Below are 19923 nucleotides of genomic sequence, written 5' to 3' on the forward strand. Positions count from 1 at the left end.
AGGATGCCGAAAGGCCGGGTATTATCTCCGCCTTTTTGTTTCCAAGAGCTTCCTCCATGAACTCTTCCAAAGGAGTTCTCTTCTTTGGCGCTTTAGGGGAATCTGCAACTGTTCCAACGCTAGGGTCAGCAGTTTTTGTACCACATTTCTTACCTGCTCCGGAAGTACTTTCAATCGCCTCACCGGTTGGATTTGCGTCCGTTTCAGAAATGCACAGGTTGTTGAATATTGCTTCAAACTTCACCATGGCTTCATTGTTTGTTTTGGTATTTTTTTTATTCATATTGGTTGATATAATTAATATTAATATAAGAAAATGAAAGGCGTTCTTAGTAAATCGTTGGCCGTTGGCGAATGAATGTATGATGTAGGCATTTATGTCACGCGCAGTTAATGTTATCCGGATGATCTAAGCAAATATTTATACTTTGTTGAATCACAGTGTGTGCGAAAGAGTAAAAGCAGTGGAGTTGGTATACACATCTGTGCACAAGCGCGTGCGCAACTCGCAATTGTCCCTCTTACTTAAAGTAATATATTTGATTCGCTTTGGGGACATTTGCAGAATGCGCGACACTAAAATATCGACAAAACAACCACGTCCCAATCGCATCTAAATACAAACACAATTTAACACAAGCAAAATGCGCGTGCAATATTGCTCCGATTTGGACAAGAGTGTCGTCATCTCCAACTGTGAAAAGCGAGGATGGCTCCAGGTAGGCGCAGACGAAGAATGGAATGTATACTGGGCGGGTACGGCCACATGCAAAAACATCTTCAGCGTCGACAGTGGTTACCGCATGAATGATAACCAGTGGGTACATTCGCACACACACAACACAAATCACACGTCCCCAATCAAGAATGCCGCTATTTCCAGACTTATTAATCATTTTCCCAACCACTACGAGCTGTCACGCAAAGATCTACTCGTGAAGAACATCAAGCGTTACCGGCGCGAGCTGGAGAAAGAAGGTAATCCAATGGCGGAGCGTGGCGACTCGCGTTACATCCACTTGGATTTCATGCCTGTGACATTCGCGTTACCTTCCGATTACAATATGTTCGTGGAAGAGTATCGCAAGTCGCCAGCAAGCACGTGGATCATGAAGCCATGCGGACGTTCGCAAGGATCCGGCATCTTTCTCATCAACAAACTTTCCAAGTTGAAGAAGTGGTCACGCGATACCAAGCACATCTTCCAACCACAACTGAACAAGGAAGCCTATGTTATTTCAAGGTTTACCAAGCTTCAATCACACGATAATTACAATCTGTAGAACATTCCAACATTTCAGGTACATTGATAATCCATTGTTGATTGGAGGCAAAAAATTCGACCTACGCCTCTACGTTTTAGTCACATCCTTTCGTCCGCTGAAAGCCTACCAATTCAAACATGGTTTCTGTCGATTCTGCACCGTCAAGTACGATTCCAATATGGCGGAGCTAGACAACATGTACGTGCATCTCACCAATGTGTCCATTCAGAAACACGGCGTGAGTAGCAATCAAACTTTGACAATTAGAAATTTTCGTGTCGGATTGTGTCAATGTTCGCAAAATTTCGCCATGCCCGATAAAGTTGAGATCGCGTTCAGTACCGATTTGGACAGGGCCAAAGTCGCGTGCATCTGCGAACGCAGAGGATGGGTTCACGTCGAACCTGACGACGCGTGGAATATCTACTGGGCGGCAACGCAAACATGCCGAAATCTCTTCAGCGTAGACAGCGGCTACCGAATGAATGAAAACCAGTAACACCAACCGCCACACCAATAATCTTTTATTCAGCTGAATTTCATCAACTTCTAGGCTAATCAATCACTTCCCCAACTATTACGAGATATCCCGGAAAGATTTACTTGTAAAAAACATCAAACGATATCGCAAGGACCTGGAACGCGAAGGCAATTGCATGGCCGAACGGGGACCAGACGCCAAATATTTATACCTCGATATAATTCCGGTCACCTTCGTCCTGCCCGTAGATTATAACCTGTTCGTTGAAGAATATCGAAAATCACCGCAGAGTACTTGGATAATCAAGCCCTGCGGCAAGTCGCAGGGCACCGGCATTTTCCTCATCAATAAACTGTCAAAATTGAAAAAATGGTCGCGCGATACCAAGCACGCCGTGTTTCCGAATTCATTCGTGAAGGAAAGTTATGTGATCTGCAAGTACATCAACAATCCATTGTTGATCGGCGGAAAGAAATTTGACCTGCGGTTGTACGTGTTGGTAACATCCTTTCGTCCCCTCAAAGCGTATCAATTCAAACATGGCTTCTGTCGGTTTTGTACGGTTAAGTACGACTCCAGCGTGGCGGAGTTGGATAATATGTATGTGCATCTAACGAATGTATCTGTACAAAAACATGGCGTAAGAAATTCAACCACAAATCGTTTTTTTACGTTTTGACGATCTATTCCTAGGCGGAATATAATGCAATCCATGGTGGTAAGCTAAGCGTGCAAAATCTACGTCTCTATTTGGAAAGCACGCGCGGAAAGGAAGTGACTGAGAGACTTTTCGATCAAATCAGTTGGGTGATTATTCATTCCCTGAAAGCAGTGCAGCCGATCCTCGCCTCCGACCGCCATTGCTTCGAGTGTTATGGATACGATATTATCATCGACAACAAATTAAAACCGTGGCTTATCGAGGTATTCATGCAGTGTTTCAGTTTTGTTTTCGGTGGTTCACATGCTGATTATAGGTGAATGCGTCACCGTCCCTCTCGTCAACAACAGCGAACGATCGAATTCTCAAACATAAACTGATTGACAACATTTTCTCCATTGTATTGCCGCCCAATGGAGTGCCAGAGTAAGATCGTTGATGTTATTGATGGAAAAATATCCTCACTTATTGCTTGCAGTACGAAATGGAATAAAATCGCGACGCCCGATCAGATTAAGGACTTTGAGCTGCTCATCGATGAAGATCTGATTAATCACGCTGATGATCCGGAGTATGTCGAGAAGTACACTGGAAAATACGCGTCAAATACAAGATGGAGGAACACATTCAATTCTTAATCGTTCCAAATTGTAGTGTAATATAATTGTCAACAGAATGAAATCAATTTAAATCATTTCACATTTATGTTTCATCGCGTCAATGCATTGCTGAATAAATTTAGTATTTGCCTGAACCGAGGTCATCCATTTTGTGAATAGGAAATCATCCTTGCCACACCGTAGGTACTCGCCAAAAATTTGATACGCCTTGGTAATTTTCTTATTTTTCAAAGATTTTGCTGTTGTTGGTCCAATTCCTGGGATAGAATTAACTGCTTTCTCACCCAGTGGTTCCTCAATAAATAACTCATATTTTTTAGTAGTTGTCGGCGTTGAATTCTGTAGTCTTTTCAATGGTTTGTTACGAGGAGCTTTGAACGTAGATGCTGGGGCTGATTTCCTCGTCTCGACTCTTTTGGGAGCCTGTCCTGAAGTGCTTTGGCTTCCACTACTATTTTCATTGTATTTTTTATCATATTCAATGAAAGCAGTAAACGTTGCTTTTGGGAGGCTTACTTCATACAATCGCATCACCGCCCGATTGAAAGATACAAAGTCCGGATGCTTTTGAAATATTTCATACAGCTCTTTGGTCTAAACAGAAATTTAATTAGAAAAGATAATAAACGTTTGCTTAAAAAATAATGAGTCAGTTATGTACCTTTTTAACATTGGCGTCATATAATTGGTCAAGAGTTTTTTGGCCAATTCCTGGTACATCACGAATCGACTGATAATCATCTATGGGTTGTTGTAAAAATGCAGCAAGTTTTTTACTCATTTTGTTGGCTCAAAGAAGAAAACAATTATCAGAAGTAAACCTTCAAACCTTGACGATCAAAGACAAATTGATTGAAATAAATATTAAAACTATTGATTTTGCGTGCGATTATCTAATCAGTTAGTGTCATCTAATCAAAAGTTGCAAACTATTGCAGTGAGGTCATCGACAATAATACTCGAATGTTCTCGATCACCTATATTCTAAAATTTCCGCTGGCACACCCAAAATAAAATTCAAGAAATGCATACAATAATATAATCGTCATACGTACAGTGTTCAGTTTGATTTCGCCATGAATTTTAAAGTCCCTCAAATACGTATTATAATGTTTTCTCTTTAAATTCTTAGTATCAATAAAGTTAAAATTGTTTAGATTCACAATGTCTTCATTTTAAATATATATATATATATATGTATATATTATGTTATAAATATGCATAAGATTTTTGTTATTTTGTTCGGACACATCCAATGCGTCCACGAGTGCCGCCATTTTGGTAAAAGTTCGAAGATGAGGTACATGATATTATTCTATCACACGTATTAAAAGTCAACACAATCGAAGCGATACACTGATGACATACAAAATGAGAATATCCACATAAACAACACCTCAACACCCAGCTAATTCTTTGTCTAAGAGATTCGTAAACAAGTGTAACAATTTGCTAGCAGTTATCTGCACGTCAAGACGCACAAATACACAATAACAAAATAGATCATCCATTGATTGATATGATAATAGTTTTTCTCATCTATACGTAGGCCGGAAATTATATACAAGTCAACAACACGCGTACAATCATCCAGTGAAAGCAAGCAAACAGTACTCAAACATGATTCACAAATTGTTTGCATCGGTTTATCACAAAATATGAACATTTAACATTGAAGGCACGTTTCTTATAATTTAGAGTTTAGTATCATGAATCGTTAATTATGCATTGTCTACATCATCAACGTCAAACCATACGAGTTTGGAAAATCCTAGTAGTTTTTCTTGTAAAGTTGTACAATGAACAAAGTGTCTCTATAAATATAAGGATTTGTTTCATCTTTCTAATCACCTTTCGAAACAATTGAAACGTTGGAATTTACGTGCATCGGCTTTTTTGCAATTGCAATCGCAGCCTGTTATCTACATATCGATCGATCGAATGATCCGTGTTAGCTTAGTTAGTATTTACATAAGATTGTTATATTTGACACATTGTTTCATATCATATATCATATCATAGAGTGGAACCACAAAAATATGTCATGCGTTTGATATCGAAAGTTAGGAAAATATCTCTTCGTGGTACCGTTGCGCACCACCGTCTGCACCTCTTGTAGAGTTGATGTAGAATACCAAATCTGCTTAGATCCCAGCCGGTTTGGGGATGTTGGTGTCATAGGCCCGGATCACATCCGCCTGGGACACAGAACCACCCTCCTCTTGCGAGAACGCGAAGCCGTCTAAACGCACAAAATAACAATTACCACACCAACATCTACACCAGTATTAAATCAATCATGAAAACCGTTTCTAATGTTAATCGCTATCGGTTAGTATTATGTACAGTTTTTACAGCACAAATACACTAGAATCTAATCGCTAATGGCGCTACTGAAATGTATCATGGCGGATGTTCAAATGCGACGATCGAATTCTTGTAAAAAGCGCGCGCAGTGCTTCGAATCAATGGAAACTTTGCTTTGAAACTGGATGTTTAACGAATTGGCGAGGTGTTAAGCGATACTTACGCGACAGCTCCATGTCGACGCGCGTATGCGTTCGACGCGAAAACACGCTGCGGACGTTCTTCAGCAGGCGAGCAGTTTCCGACAGTCTCGAGGTAGGCGACTCCAACTGTTGACTGTTAGAAGCAGCGGTTACAGCATCAACAGCATCTCCGACGATTTGCGAGTTTCTCAGAGGTTTTGGTTTGTAGGTAAGTTGGCAAAAGACAAGCGTGCATTTTAAGGCATTCTACATCGACATGCCGCCGAAAATATACATCCTCTCAGTATTCCAGAGAGGATTGGTTACAAAAGGCTTGTGTGTTTCGTGTGAGATGAATTGAATTGAATGAGTTAGCGACTAATTCTGTTCGTTGTGTGAAGGTGCCATTGGTGTCAACTTGTAAACTATGTTATTTAACATTCCCAAAAAGTGCGAATGCAAAACTCATACTAACTACATCTAGACTACAACAAAACCAGGTAAATAACAGAAACCAATGATACTTACAAATTGCGAATCTCTCCAGAGCATGCATTGGTCTTGCAAAAACAACGAGACATTAATACAATACCATCGAGACACAAATAAAATAGAACTGCGTCGGCGTTTCGATTAGTTTGTTTAGCTTGTGGAGGATCATATTGACTACGCATTGATTAATTCGGTTAATAATTGTTTACTGGAATGCAAATTAAATCACAAACAGTTTGAAACAACAACGAAAAAAGCTCGGCGATAAATTCGGTTTGCTTCGTCTCGCTAAAATTTTACAATCAAATTTACTAAATATGAGTACAAAACTATGAATATTCCATGGCCCATTTGTGCTTGCAATGTATAACAATAAATTACGTTTTGTAAATTCGTGGTCCCTAAGTTGGATGCATCAATTGATGCGTTTTACCTTGTGCGCCTCGCATTTTGTTTTTATTAATTACTCCCTAATTATCTATCACAAAACACTGTGGCACATTGTTTTATTTTGGGAAACAATGCGCCTCAATGGAAAAAATTAGTTTTTAGGAACAACTTCTACTGCTTTGTGCGTTTGTTCGTAACTCTTAATTCAATGGAATGTGTCTAACGATGTGTTGCCTTAGTTTTATTGCACAGTATCACAAGTACGTTTCCGTGAATGGACAAGCTGTTTCATGCGTACGGAGTGGCGGCGGGCGTGATGACGTTTTTCGTCGGACACCATTTTAGCCCAACCACGCTCCCATAACTAAATCGAACAAAAGAGAAAAGAATCGCAAAGAAATAATTTGCTATCGACTATTGCACGTCGCACTGTACAAGACATCCCCTCCAACGGGATGAACTCACAAAATGAGAAAATATATATATATATCAAAACTGATTATCACTGATTATCCTTGTCTGGTGACTTTGCCAATTTGTTTCGAATTCATTAAATGCCAATGCTTCTGATTTTGCTATGTTCCGGCTTGTTTGTTTCGACAAAGGTACGCTGTTACAACAAGGCAAGACAAAACAACATTGCAAACGTTAACATCCAACCACCGGTGGCATCGCATCATCTCAATCAGCAAACTCGTACAGAACAGTATCACATCTAGAAAGGAAATAGTGAGCTAATCGAGAAGCCATGCAAGAATCACAAACAAATGAAGGAGGGGATATATTGTCAACGAAATGTAAACTAAAGAGTACTCGGGGGCAAATAATGACTGACTGATAATGCATGCGGGTTGGTGGCGCAAAGATTACGTCAAGTTGTCAATTCAGTTGCAGAACAAGCGTTTAATTACGTGCCGATGGGGATTCGAGTTGAGTGTACTTACGAATTCTTCGAGTCGCGGCTCAAATCAATCGATTCCGGATGCTTGATCTCGTTTTCTCTCAAAATGTCGGCAGTTGACTTCCGGATACTACCATGTATCCTAAAACAGCGCATTACATCACATCACATTGCATCAGGAATGAATAAAAATAAACAAAAATCTTTACGGTGTGTAGGAAACAAGGAATTATGGAACCGGGATGAAGCGAACGCACAATAACCAGGCCGGCACAAGGTGGAGATTGTTCTAAAAGGAAATGGGTAGTGAACAGGCTGGGTTATGACAGGTTAAGTACTTACACTTTAGTCGCAAAGTCTGGTATGATTGCAATCAGCGGTATCAGAATAAAACCGAGCCAAAACACGGCGGACGAGAACATGAGAATGTACATTCCCGTCATTACACTGCCAATGGGCAAAAGTGGCCAGATGTTACTGCAAACACAACAAATTCTCGTATAATTCACGTTGCAAACAGGCTGTCATTCCACTCTACCTGTAAATAATGACGAAAATAAACCAAAGACCAATTGAACCCCAAATGGCACAATGCGTGGGCCATACCCATGAGTTTGTCACAAGACCAGCTTTCAAACAAACAGTAACAACAACAAACTGCAACAAAACAATCAATCAAGAATCCAACTTAATCATGGAATGCTTGTACTTACAGTATAAACAAAATTGCCTAAAACAAGATAACCACCGTCCTTGCCATTCATCCAAACATTATCGTGCTCGGCCATTAGCAACGGCATCCAGAACAAAATGGCGGAATGTAGCATGCCGTTGAGCACCCAAATCCAGAATACTTTCACGTTAAACAGCTCACCGTTCTGCGAGGGTTTATAAAGACCCGGATGCTTTAGCATAATGTCCGCGCTGCATGCCTTGTCAAACAATCCCATCGCAAGCGGCGGCAACGCCGTGAAAAACACGTTGTACAAGCCGATCGACCAGCGTTCGAACAGGATCTGCCCGGACCAGCCGGAGTAGATCGCAAACCACAATTCAATCACGTACAGACAAATATTCTTATAGAAACTGTAGAGGATCAGTTTACACATGCGCGTGTAATTCCACGCGCCGTGCACGAGCAGCAGCCGCAGCAGGAAACGAAACTGTGCAATACTGTAATCAGACGCGCACGCCGCCTGCAAGCCTTCCACGCCGGAGATACCAACGCCAACATGCGCTTTTTGTATCATGGCGACATCATTGGCACCGTCACCAATCGCCAGCGTTACCGACTTGGTAAACTTGGTGACATATTCGACCACTTCGGCTTTCTGCAGCGGCGAGACGCGACAACAGATCACCACCTTGCAAGACACGCACAGTTTGATGAAATCCGTGCGCAGCTCGCAGTTAAGCGTATAGTTAAGCGTTTTGCCGTCGATAATCAACGCAATGTCATTCTGTTTGCACAGATTATCACCGAGGTCCATGTGGTGTCTGAGGACGGCATCGCGGGCAGCCTAAAACATTCCCAGACATTATTTCTGTAAAAAAAACAACAAACAAAAATACACATACATCTAAACTATTTTCGTTAAGTATAATCATCTGCGCGCCCTGCACTATAAGCCGTGAGGAGTAACCAATGTTAATGGCAGTTTCTTGTTTGTCCCCAGTCAGTACCCACACGTTAATATCAGCTTGCAATAGCTTCGCTATCGCTTCCGGAACGCCATCTTGTAATTTATCTTCAATGGCCGTTGCTCCAATCAGTTTCAAACTGTGCTCGATTTCATTCTCGACGGCATCCAATTTTTCTAAATCATAAATCACAAAATAATCAATCGTATTTAATGCCTAACCTAATTTCAACGCTAACCTTCACGTCCCTGAATGGCACAAGCAGCTTCATGATACTTGACACTCCATTTCTGATAACCCTCCTCGTCCAGGTCAGAAACAGCGCAGCACAGAGTCCGCAGACCTTCCGTCGCGAACGATTCCAAATGCTGCAGGAGGATTTCCTTGTACGTTTCATCACTTGCAGCCAAGCGTTCGTAAATTACTGTATCGGCGCCTTTGCAGAACAGCCGCAGTCGTCCCTGAGGATCGCGAACAATCACCGACATTCGCTTGCGCGTCGAGGTAAACTCCAGCACGTGTAGAATATCATAACGCTCGATTTCGCCGAAAGCGCTCACTTCGACATAGTTCGGCGTGCGGCTGAGAAATTTATAACCGAAACGACTCGCGCCATAGACCAGCGCACGCTCGTCCGGTGACGCCGCATGATAAACGATTGAATCATCGTCCATTTTCTCTGGTATCACAGTGTGGCACACGGCCAGCAAGACTAGCAACTCTTTAAGTAACTCTGCGTTCTCATGCCCTTCGTTTATATGCTGTACTAACTGTGGCACTTCACTGTCATCACTCAGTAACGTATAGATCTGCTCGCCGACCGCACACCGCTTGAACTCCATCACGTTGCGCGTCAACGTGCCTGTCTTATCCGAGAAAACATACTTCACCTGCCCCAACTCCTCGTTCAGATTCGACGTGCGCGCCATGGCGGGCGTATCAGTTTCCTCATAATACATCTCCTTGTCCATATTGATAAAAATAGCCTGCAGAGAGTTATCAATGATTTATTACCCGAAGAAAGGTCACGCCGGCTATAAATACGGTACCTGAATGAATCGCACGACCTCCAACGTCACCTGCAGCGAGATAGGTATCAAATTATTGAAGAGAATCACAAACGTGAGTAGGTTATAGGCGAAATTCTGCGAGATGTTCTCCAAGCCGATGTACCAGTCAACGGATGAGTGTCGCGCGGTCCAGATTTCATTAAAAATGGCACAGATCAAGCACATCACCAATAGGATACCAAACAGTAGCAGGATTTGTACGTTTGTCAGTTTATCAACGCTGGACCGCTTCAATGGCGCTTTCGTTGAGTTGTGCATCAGTTTCGTTTCGTGGCCGGTGTAAATCACAACGCCAAACACCCAGGATGTGTTGCGCAACATTGCGCCACGCAATAGAATCTGATCAGGTCCAAGTGGCATTGGCCTACGAAATCAAAACAACAATTTATTAACATTTTAAATAAATAATTGCTAAAAATTCATTTACTTACATTTTACCAGATTCTTTGAGAACACCAAAGAACTCATACAGATGTTTATTGGGTGGTTCGCATTCAACCGCACCGGAAAACTGCGCCAGATCAAAGATGGCCGTGTAGCCAGCGGTGCTGGGCAAAGCCTGACGAATCTTCAGATTTGTCTCACCGTCAAGATTCGCTGTTTCGATGAAACTCATGCCCTGCGGCTCACTGCTTGAAATCAGCACCAAATCGGCGGGGAAAAAGTTATTGTTTTTGACCTTGACGACGTCCCCAACGACAACATGCAGCCATTTCACCCAGATCCAGGCGTCCCCGCGCAGCACCTCCACTTTGCGATGATTTGTCTCATCGTCAGCGCGATGCCGCTTGATGTCCTCGATGATTTCTTTAATCGCCGACACCGAGAGGATGAAAATTAATGGGACCAGTGTGGTGTATCGGCCGGTGGGGGACACGTCCGGGATTTGTTGGAGGAGGGCGATCATCAGGAAAAAGATATTCGCCCATCGTCGAAATTGCTCGAAGAGGAACAGAGGAATAAATCGAATTACACTGCAAATGAAATGAAATTTTTATGTTTTTATGATTTTAATAAGGAGGAAATGATGTATTTTTACCTATATTTGGCTGTGGACACGCGGTTGCTCATAAATTTAACGCCTGGTTGAATTTGTATCTTGTTGATGAAGACTACCCGATTTTCGTTCGACGTCGATGGTCCGCCTCGCGCTGGCGATGCACCCGACGGGCCATCTTCGTCCACTACAAACAAAAAACATTTAAACACAACCCTTATTTTCTAATAAAAATATTTTTCTTTTTCAAAATACATGCGTGAAACTTACAGCCTGCCACCGAAAGCCTGCCGCGCAACACCTGATAGAAATTATTATAAAAATGCATTGCGCTGCATTTGAATCGGGCGTGCGAAAACAAAACGTCAACGAAATCTAGGTCACATCTTTCGATTGACGACGGAACGTAGGGTGGCAATATGGACGGGGCGAGAAAATGGTGGATGCGCCTCCAGGGCGACAATTAGGAGGGTGGTAGACGCGCACGGATGGGGTCTGAGGCCTCCGCGAGGCGACGCTACGGCGACGGCGGACGTCGCGAGTCTCTCGCTGGACGAAAATCGATGGCGGGGCCGTGGGGCGGAAAAGTCGGATGTGCGAGTGACGCACGCGCGCCACGCGACAAACATTCGTTCGGTTTTTTTTATTCAGCTTTATTGTTGGAAAACAAACAATGCCTCGTATAATTACCAAGAAATAAAGAAGAAGAATGTAAAAAACTTCATTCAAAAAAGAGTAAAAAAGGAATTTATGCGTCCAACATTGCAATAATCACCGGAATACTGAATTATTTCGTTTGTTTCGTTGAGAAAGTTTCGAATCGATTTCAGGCGACGAAAGAACACAATCATAACGCAACACGTGGACACTACACCAGCACAAATTGTCTGATTGTATAAATTAAATATTTTTGCGTCAAGAAAATAAATATTGGGAAATTTTTCATCAAATACCGGTATTGATACCGGTATTTTACATTTTTTAAACTATTTCAACATCCAATGCACCAAAAAATACAAAAAGTTAAAAAAAAACCGGTATTGATTCCGGTATACCGATATTTTTACTATCAAATGCCGGTATTTTTATTTACAAATACCGATATTTTACACTATTTTTCCTTACTCTATCAAATATATCAGAAAATTCAAAAAGTTAAAAAAAACCGGTATCAATACCGGTATTTTTATTATCAAATACCGATATTTTTCTATATTTTTTCAAATTTTTCACATTAAAACAACGATTTTTTATTTTTTTTAAATACCGGTATACCGGTATTGAACTCTAAAAATTCACATCATGACTAAATGATTGCTGACGTCGATAAAATTCGAAATATGCAGTAATAATTTATCAGGCGCCTCGGTGTTGCCGGTGTGTGTGTGTGTGCCGGCAACAACAAAGTGGCGTGCATCGAGCAGAGAAGAGTGTGAGCAACGTGGAATGCAAACAATAACAGAACAGACACAGCCTGGCGGTCAAATTAACTCCGGCGCACATTGACAACATGCGATGAATCGATAGGCGCTCGATACCGAATGTGTATCACAGCGCAACTTAAACACCCACGCGCGAGTGCGCTCCTAATGAATTTCCGACGATTTATCAGCCGCAATAAGTGTAACTTGTAAGTACTTACACTTTTGTTACATTAATCAAATATATCATTGATTAAAATATTAATTTTTTTATTATATTTTTTATTTTAGGATTAAAATTATAAAATTATTGGTATAATGGTATTGAGAGAGTTTAAATGTGTTGACAATTCATAATTTAAATGTTCAGTTGCTCTGGTAGTGTGTGCGTTTTATTACAAAAATCAATAATTTGCACAACGTGTAATTTTGTCATTTTATCGCTGCAGTTGCGCGTGGAAAATAGTTTTTAATTGAATGGCCTTCTGTTTGGCCCAGCGTAACGTAACAATTTCCAAATTAGGCCGTGACATTATGATACTATGATGTGCGTTGATATTTAGGTAGCCTAGTTACTGAATGTCGAGTTTACAACTCACAGCGAGTTGTTAAAAACATTTCGAAAAGTGAAATAAGCGAGCAATAAAACGGCACATATTCACGATTAGTTCCAACGCAAAATTTCTTAATTGAAAGCTATTTTCGTCCACCTGTTCCACAAATATTTAAAAACAGCTAAAAATGTCTCAAAAAGTTAAAATTTAAAATTTTTGACAAAATATGACCAAAATTTATAGTTTTTTGAAGAATTACTATTTATTTATATAGAAAAAAATGTTTAATTTAATACTAGTTAACTTTTAATGATTTATTCTCGTTTATTTTTCATTTTCAAACAAATAATTCAAAACGTAAAATAAACGAAGAATAAAAAACATGTTTGCGATCATTTTCATCTGTAAAATTTCAAATTTAAAGCTATTTTCGTCCACCTGTTCCACAAATATTAAAAAACAGCTAAAAATTTCTCAAAAATTTACAAATTTTAAGTTTTTGAAAAATTGTGACCGAAATTTTACTTTCTTTGAGGAATTATGATTTATTTATATTGAAAAAATGTCTTGAAACTTGGAACCAATCATATTTTTATGATTTATTATCACTTATTTTTAATTTATAAACAAAAATCTCAAAAAGTAAAATAAACGAGCAATAAAAAAACATATTCGGCATAATTTTCAAGAGAAAAATTTCAAATTGAAAGCTATTTTCGTCCGCAAGTCCCAAAAACATTTAAAAAACAACCAAAAATGCCAAAAATAAAAACCTTTAAATTTTTACTAAAAATATACCAATAATTTTATCATTATTTACAGAAATACTAACTATTTACTCAGAAAAACCGTCGCATTATAAACTAGTCGACTTTTAATGATTTGCTATCGCTTATCTTTCATTTTCAAACAAACGCGAGTCAAAACAAACTCTACAGCAACATTTAACCATCGATTAATGTAGAATACTCGTACATGAGACAAACACTAAAACTGCGTATAAAAAACAACATGCAATCAACACCACAACAATATTTTACTCGTAATTTAAAAAAATAAAACATGCGCTACTTATTTCCACTAAAAGTCAACGAATAAAAATTAAAATAAAATAGCAAACAACGTACAATTCATTAGTAAGTACCTGCAGGGGGATGGAGTTCTGTTGAGCTGTTGAATGGATCGGGTGAAGGCACAGATTCCAATTCAATGACTTGATGATTCATCCGGAACTACGCCACCCCAGACGGACTGCAGCATGCGCGCGTAACGTGCGGTATTTGTGTGTTTGTTTTTTGATTAAATTTTTTTTAAATTCAAATTTGTGTTGGATTTTGATTTATTTTTGAGGGTGGTGATGAAGAAGCATCATTCGCAGCGGGGTACAAAACACACGGAGAGAAAACAAAAGAAAGACTAGATTACTTTGGGCTACACTCAAAAAATACACAAATATATCGATTAATAAAGGATCAACTCTTAAATCTACCAAAAAAAGCCCACAATACAACAGAAAACCATGTTAAAATGTTAGAAGTTTAGTCACCTGTGCCCGAAATTAGTCGTTAGCGTTATATATTGAATTTAATACGAATTTTCGACGAGAAATGTGCGTTGAGTTTGGTTTTCTTGTGTGTGAATAAAAATCAAAAGCGTAAAATGTGCGCCTGCACGATTCGAAAAAATAAAAGCGGAACAGACACGCGCGACTCCTGCACCGTCCTGCCTCCGACTGACATACTGCCGGCACTGCCGGCGGCGATAATCGCGCGCCGCTTATTATCAACGGCGCCTCCACCACTCACAGACTACACCGGCGCCTCCACCAAATCCCACAAATCCAACTTAATCCTTTCACGGTAATATAGATAACACAAACGCAATAAAATAAATAATAATTATTTACATAGCGTATACAAAGTCTAAATTTTAGAAATGATAATAATTTAATTTATATTTTTAATGTTTTTAAAATTTTTTTCAAAAACACTCTGTATATGTTTCCGTTACCTTTTCGTAAAAAGAGCATAAAATGACGAATAGTGATGACATTTAAGTGAGTTCATCACATACAGAGTGACTAATAAAGTAATAAGGTTGTATTATTACTTAAAACTTGTGCAGATTGCAGGAAAATGCACGTCCTTCGCGTGCCACGCCGACATTTATGAAAATTTCAATCTATCCAACCCAAACAATATCATTATCAATCTGTAGATAAATAAATTTTAATGATGCGATGTATTTTCCAGCTGGAAACGCATTTTTTCGCATATCTGTCATTTTCTCCTTGCGATAATAAAGCAAATTGCTACTAAATCCGACCGAGTCATTATATTAAGCCGAAAATCATGACATGATGACGTGTTACGGCGAGGCCGCGATATAAACCCCAATCGCGACACTCCTTCCTCGTTTAGCTGGCGATAGACTATCGTCCATTGTCCTTTCGAGCCTACACCTCCACGTCTATCCTCTTTTCTTTGGTTTTATACGGCGCTCCCAGGCGTACATTTCCGCTCGTCCTTAATTTGTTTCGCAAGTTATATTTCCGTACAGCGTCTATTTTTAACGATTTAATAAAGAATGCACATGGTAAATTTTACGATCGATAAAAAATAAGTTTAAAATTATACGGGTGATAAAAGCAAGAAGATAATTTATGTTTTTTTTTTTGGTTTTGTGTAAAATGAGTACACTGATGACATTTAAGGGTGCGCTTTGAATGACCTATATAATATGCCTCCCCGCGGCGAAACGCGAAAATAGCAATCGGATGGACGCACAAATGGACGAGAAAATCACGTCGTGACACTGCAATAGCGGAAAGACGACGAAAAAGGGCGCAGCATTTCTTTCTTATCGTCAGGCGACGTGTCCTCGCTCCACCTTGCTTCCGTTCCTAATTAAATTAAGTAATGCTCAGTCTTACAGAGACTGAAATGAGTAAATTTTTAGTTTTTGTACAAAAAAAAAACATTTCATATGAGGAAAAAATATCACAAAAGTTACCTAATTGTCATTGTAATGACGGGTAATTACTCCAATTCAATGCTGATGCGAAATGCGTGTTGCGAAAACAATGCCAACAAAACCATTGTGCTCGTGTACAACTTCGGGCGGTACAATCGCGCGAATGAATAAATGATAGCGCGTTGTGTGTCGTACGCGCGCTGATAACAAGCGAACGATGATTGTGCATCAAATTACGTGAGTAATAAGGTGTGACAACTTGTTAATTACTATAGGTCAACAATTTTCAAATTAATGAAATTGTTATTTTGAGACATAAACTTTGCAAAAGTTTAATTTCATATTTATTCGTAGAGAATTCATAGTAAAACTAAGAAAATATTCATTTTAATATTTTTTTTCATTAAAAATTTCCCATTGATTAAGAATCTGCAATGTATTCCTTTCTATCACTTTTAGTTTCCGAAATATTATTGAAAGAACGAGGTTAAGTATTAAATTGTGTAGTCCTATGTTGGACTTGCGGTATACACACCGAACATAGAAGTGCCAATGTAATTTTTTAAGTTTCATTTGAATTTCTTTTATCTTTTCATTGTTTCTTTTCATTTTTCGACTAAATTTTCACTACAAAATTATATTTTGCTCATTTTCTTCCCAAAAAAATTTCTAAGCTTTTTTAATGTTGGTAAATAACAAGGAAATTAATATAAAGCAACTAAACTACACATTTCAAATAAATTTCGACGTTATACGGAGTCTATCGCTAGGCTACTAGGCTACACTGTATGTAAAAAAAAATTCCTGACATCAATATTGATTTATACGCTTTAAAAAATGAAAACCTTGACTCGATTTATGATTCCTCTTTGCAAAAATGGCAAAACCTGTAGTGTAGGTGGCAGTTAAATTTATCTATCCACTTCCATCACAAAAATATCCGCGCGTTTCTCATCTATTTTCCTCAATTCTACACTCCAATCAGATTGTAACACCGCATGTCACAACATGCTTCATTAAACTCCCCACGGCATGCGCAAGAAATTGAACAATTTGCACAATTGAATAATCATCATCCATCCCATCACAACGCACGCTTTTTAATCTACGCGCTGTAAATTACACCGGCTCGACAATGGAACAGCGTAACGCAGCGAGCACAATTATGCCAGGAAGTGAAATTAATTGCATGAACAATTTCACTTCAACTTACGAATACAAACAACATAAAAAGTTATAAAAAGACCAACAAAAATAGAAATTTCACCTGATTAAATATGCGCAACACAATTCTCTGTCATCGTTTTCTTTTTTTTTTTGTATATAGAAAGAAGTACCTACTCGTATTGCATTAGTGCATTGGATTTTTAATTAAATTAAAAGCCTCCTAAACGGAAAATAAAACCGCCGAATGGCTGCGACGAGGCAAATTTAATTAAAACCTAATTAATGGGATGTAAAAATCGTATTTCACGTTTATTTCCACCTCCCATGACTTAATGGGATGTAAAAATCGTATTTCACGTTTATTTCCACCTCCCATGACTTAATACACAAGTTATTTTACTGTAAAACACCACCACGATATAAATAAATTCCTTATCAACGTACGTTTATCGCGCAATTATTATACAACTGTGCACAAAACAAAACAAAACCAAAAAAATTAATATAACGCATAAAATACAATAAAAAAAACACCCTGTATATCATGTGTATAGAAATATTACTCCACTCACTTCATATTTATAAATATACTCAAACTGTGTCATGACTTATTTTATCAACAAATATATGTAATAATAATAATAAAATGTGTCATAAGTCCAAAACCACGGTCCAAAAATGTAATTTATGAGTAACAGTGTATTAATTCGTGTTAAATGTTAAGATACAACATGAAAATTACATTCTTATTAGGTGCTTACCGTAACCATATCCTATGTCTTCATATTCCGATCGTGATGGAATGCCACTCATAGGAATCATGCAAACTCCTCTTTACTTGTATCACTGCTCCTGCGATAAAGGCGTATGCTGCGATAATAACCGATAACCGATATCTACGGTCTGTCTTCGATCGGTTTTACACTCTTTCACGCACGCGAATTCTTCACGACCGCCTGATGATAATGACACACCGTGTCGCGCGTCACATCGATCATCGCTTAGGAATATGCTCAACACGTATCCGGGCACCGGCTGTCTGTGTGTCCTCGTTCAATTGTTGCGTTTAGCGTTGCGTAAATTCTAACCGCACTTTATTTTATTCCTACCCTCTGACCAAACGAAATTCGAATGTACTTACAGCGCACGTAAAAGGCAATGCGCTGTGCGTAAAACTTTCCGTTTTGTTTACGTCACGTGAGTCATGATGTGTGTGTGGATGTGTTTTATAAAGCGATTATTCGTATGGTGAGCCTTGTAAGATTTCACTTTGTGAATTTCGCTTTATAAATACCGAATAAAATCTGTATTTGGTGTATGGTGCGACCTCTAGCGGATGAAATACGAATTAAAATAAAGTTGCGCTCGCTCAAATGCGACGCCATCTATGAATGAAACTATAAAGTTTTTGTATGTAATAAGTTGCCTATGTTATAAATGTTAATAATGTTAAAATGAGTTGTTTTGCCGTTAAATATTGTTTGTTAACGTATAATAACACACATTGTTGTAATATAATTAAATATTACATGTAGTATTACGCGATATTCGCGTATTTTCCATTAAATATGTACAAAAACAAACAAAATGTTGCGTTATTGCAAATATCAAACATTGAAAAACAAATTAAACCGCTAAAAATTAAATAAAAATTAGCTACAACTCCCAGTTGAGTTTCTGGTGAGTATAAACCGCCCGGGAATAATTAATTTAATCCCTCCCTGGAGAGGTGAAGTCAGTTAACGCCCTCGATGTTAAATGTGACACACATTGTCTCCATTTGCGGCTTTTCAACGAACAAAGCCGACAAGTGTAACATGTGTACATACACATTGCGTTTGTTCAAGATGTAGAGGAAGATATCGCGCGCCCCCGCCTGATATTTGCTCACGGACGATGCCGTTGCAGCCGATAACAATCGCTGAGAATATTTCCGTTGAATTAAAACACGCGAACGCAAACAAAACGCGCGACGAAATTAAATTATCAATTCGAGCGGCCGACTCGTAATAATAAAGTCACAAAAGTGCTAAGAGAACGAGTTTGGTGCTTTGGATTTTTACATCGTGGAAAATCGCAATAAACTTAAATCATTCCCGGGTTATTTTACGATGGTTGAAGTTGAAGTGTTGAAGATGCTGGAGTGACGAGTTACCTTCGCCTTTAAAATTACCTTTATACTTTTTATCCGAAAAAAAAAGCGTAATAAAAACACGTTCGCCGTTTAATGATGACAAGATCATTGAAAACTACCTGGGTTCTGAGTAATTTCAAAGAAATACACTTTATATTTAATAAAAGTTGGCGTTGAAGTTCAAAAATAAACCAACAAACTGAAACGCATGACGAATTCAATAAATAAAATGATTTTTTGTTTGTTATTTTTGTCATTTTGTGATTTTGACATTTCTGTTAAGTTTGGTTAGAATTGGCCGAGGTTAAACGACGCACAGGCTGTTAAACAAGCGTTTAATGTCCTCTCGCTTAACATAAAACATTTTTATGCATCAATATATGGAGCAATTAAATATCTTCGTCTTCTACTTTGTCTTTTTTTTTGTGTGTCAGTCAGACCGTTGTGAACGAGTTTGATGTTTTGATTTGCTCGTAAAACGATACAGTATAAGTATAAGTATTAAAATGTGACATAAAACTGTTTGGTGGTGGCAAATCAACAAAGAATTATCAAAAAAGCAGAAAATTTGTTTTTGTTAATTTGAAAACACAGAAATCTTATTATTTAGTAAAATTTGCTTTAAAATGATTTAATTAAAAATGTTAATTTTGATTTTAAAATTTTA

At 38.7% G+C, this 19923-nt stretch overlaps 2 protein-coding genes across 17 annotated transcripts; one reads left to right on the forward strand and one right to left on the reverse strand.

The window, feature by feature from the left end:
* The first annotated feature begins 473 nt into the window (after positions 1–473).
* LOC135792508 (polyglutamylase complex subunit TTLL1-like) lies at positions 474–3161 on the forward strand. Of its 6 annotated transcripts, none has more exons than XM_065303170.1 (7): positions 474–821; positions 867–1243; positions 1302–1760; positions 1819–2386; positions 2440–2670; positions 2724–2833; positions 2886–3161. In XM_065303170.1, the coding sequence occupies exons 1-7, from the start codon at positions 645–647 to the stop codon at positions 3043–3045; spliced, it is 2082 nt and encodes a 693-aa protein (XP_065159242.1). In that variant the 5' UTR covers positions 474–644; the 3' UTR covers positions 3046–3161. The 6 variants fall into 6 exon arrangements, with proteins under 6 accessions (XP_065159242.1, XP_065159241.1, XP_065159243.1 ...); XM_065303171.1 differs by having other exon boundaries at positions 475–817; positions 884–1243; XM_065303175.1 differs by having other exon boundaries at positions 477–719; positions 884–1243.
* Positions 3049–18408, reverse strand: ATP8A (ATPase phospholipid transporting 8A1). Of its 11 annotated transcripts, XM_065303165.1 has the most exons (15): positions 17884–18407; positions 14127–14233; positions 11050–11194; positions 10442–10984; positions 9990–10374; positions 9179–9926; positions 8878–9116; positions 8013–8819; positions 7838–7956; positions 7642–7776; positions 7343–7441; positions 6045–6076; positions 5558–5670; positions 3689–5269; positions 3049–3621 (listed from the first exon to the last, which is right to left on the reverse strand). In XM_065303165.1, the coding sequence occupies exons 2-13, from the start codon at positions 14206–14208 to the stop codon at positions 5618–5620; spliced, it is 3387 nt and encodes a 1128-aa protein (XP_065159237.1). In that variant the 5' UTR covers positions 14209–14233; positions 17884–18407; the 3' UTR covers positions 3049–3621; positions 3689–5269; positions 5558–5617. The 11 variants fall into 11 exon arrangements, with proteins under 11 accessions (XP_065159237.1, XP_065159229.1, XP_065159236.1 ...); XM_065303157.1 differs by lacking the exon at positions 6045–6076; XM_065303164.1 differs by lacking the exon at positions 5558–5670.
* Positions 18409–19923: the final 1515 nt, after the last annotated feature.

The sequence above is a fragment of the Atheta coriaria genome, unplaced genomic scaffold (genome assembly GCF_025399875.1).
Source record: "Atheta coriaria isolate IRGN ID8LTWV9N9 unplaced genomic scaffold, Caltech_Dcor_3.1 hic_scaffold_5_pilon, whole genome shotgun sequence".
In the NCBI taxonomy this organism is placed as follows: Eukaryota; Metazoa; Arthropoda; class Insecta; order Coleoptera; family Staphylinidae; genus Dalotia; species Dalotia coriaria.

Coding starts and splice junctions, on each gene's coding strand:
- LOC135792508 (XM_065303169.1), top strand. CDS start 645: ATGCGCGTGCAATATTGCTCCGATTTGGACAAGAGTGTCGTCATCTCC. Junction 1,761..1,818: donor TACCGAATGAATGAAAACCA/GTAACACCAACC, acceptor ATCAACTTCTAG/GCTAATCAATCACTTCCCCA. Junction 2,671..2,723: donor TAAAACCGTGGCTTATCGAG/GTATTCATGCAG, acceptor TGCTGATTATAG/GTGAATGCGTCACCGTCCCT.
- ATP8A (XM_065303157.1), bottom strand. CDS start 14,208: ATGAATCATCAAGTCATTGAATTGGAATCTGTGCCTTCACCCGATCCA. Junction 10,985..11,049: donor GTGTCCACAGCCAAATATAG/GTAAAAATACAT, acceptor TTTCATTTGCAG/TGTAATTCGATTTATTCCTC. Junction 10,375..10,441: donor CTCAAAGAATCTGGTAAAAT/GTAAGTAAATGA, acceptor TTGATTTCGTAG/GCCAATGCCACTTGGACCTG.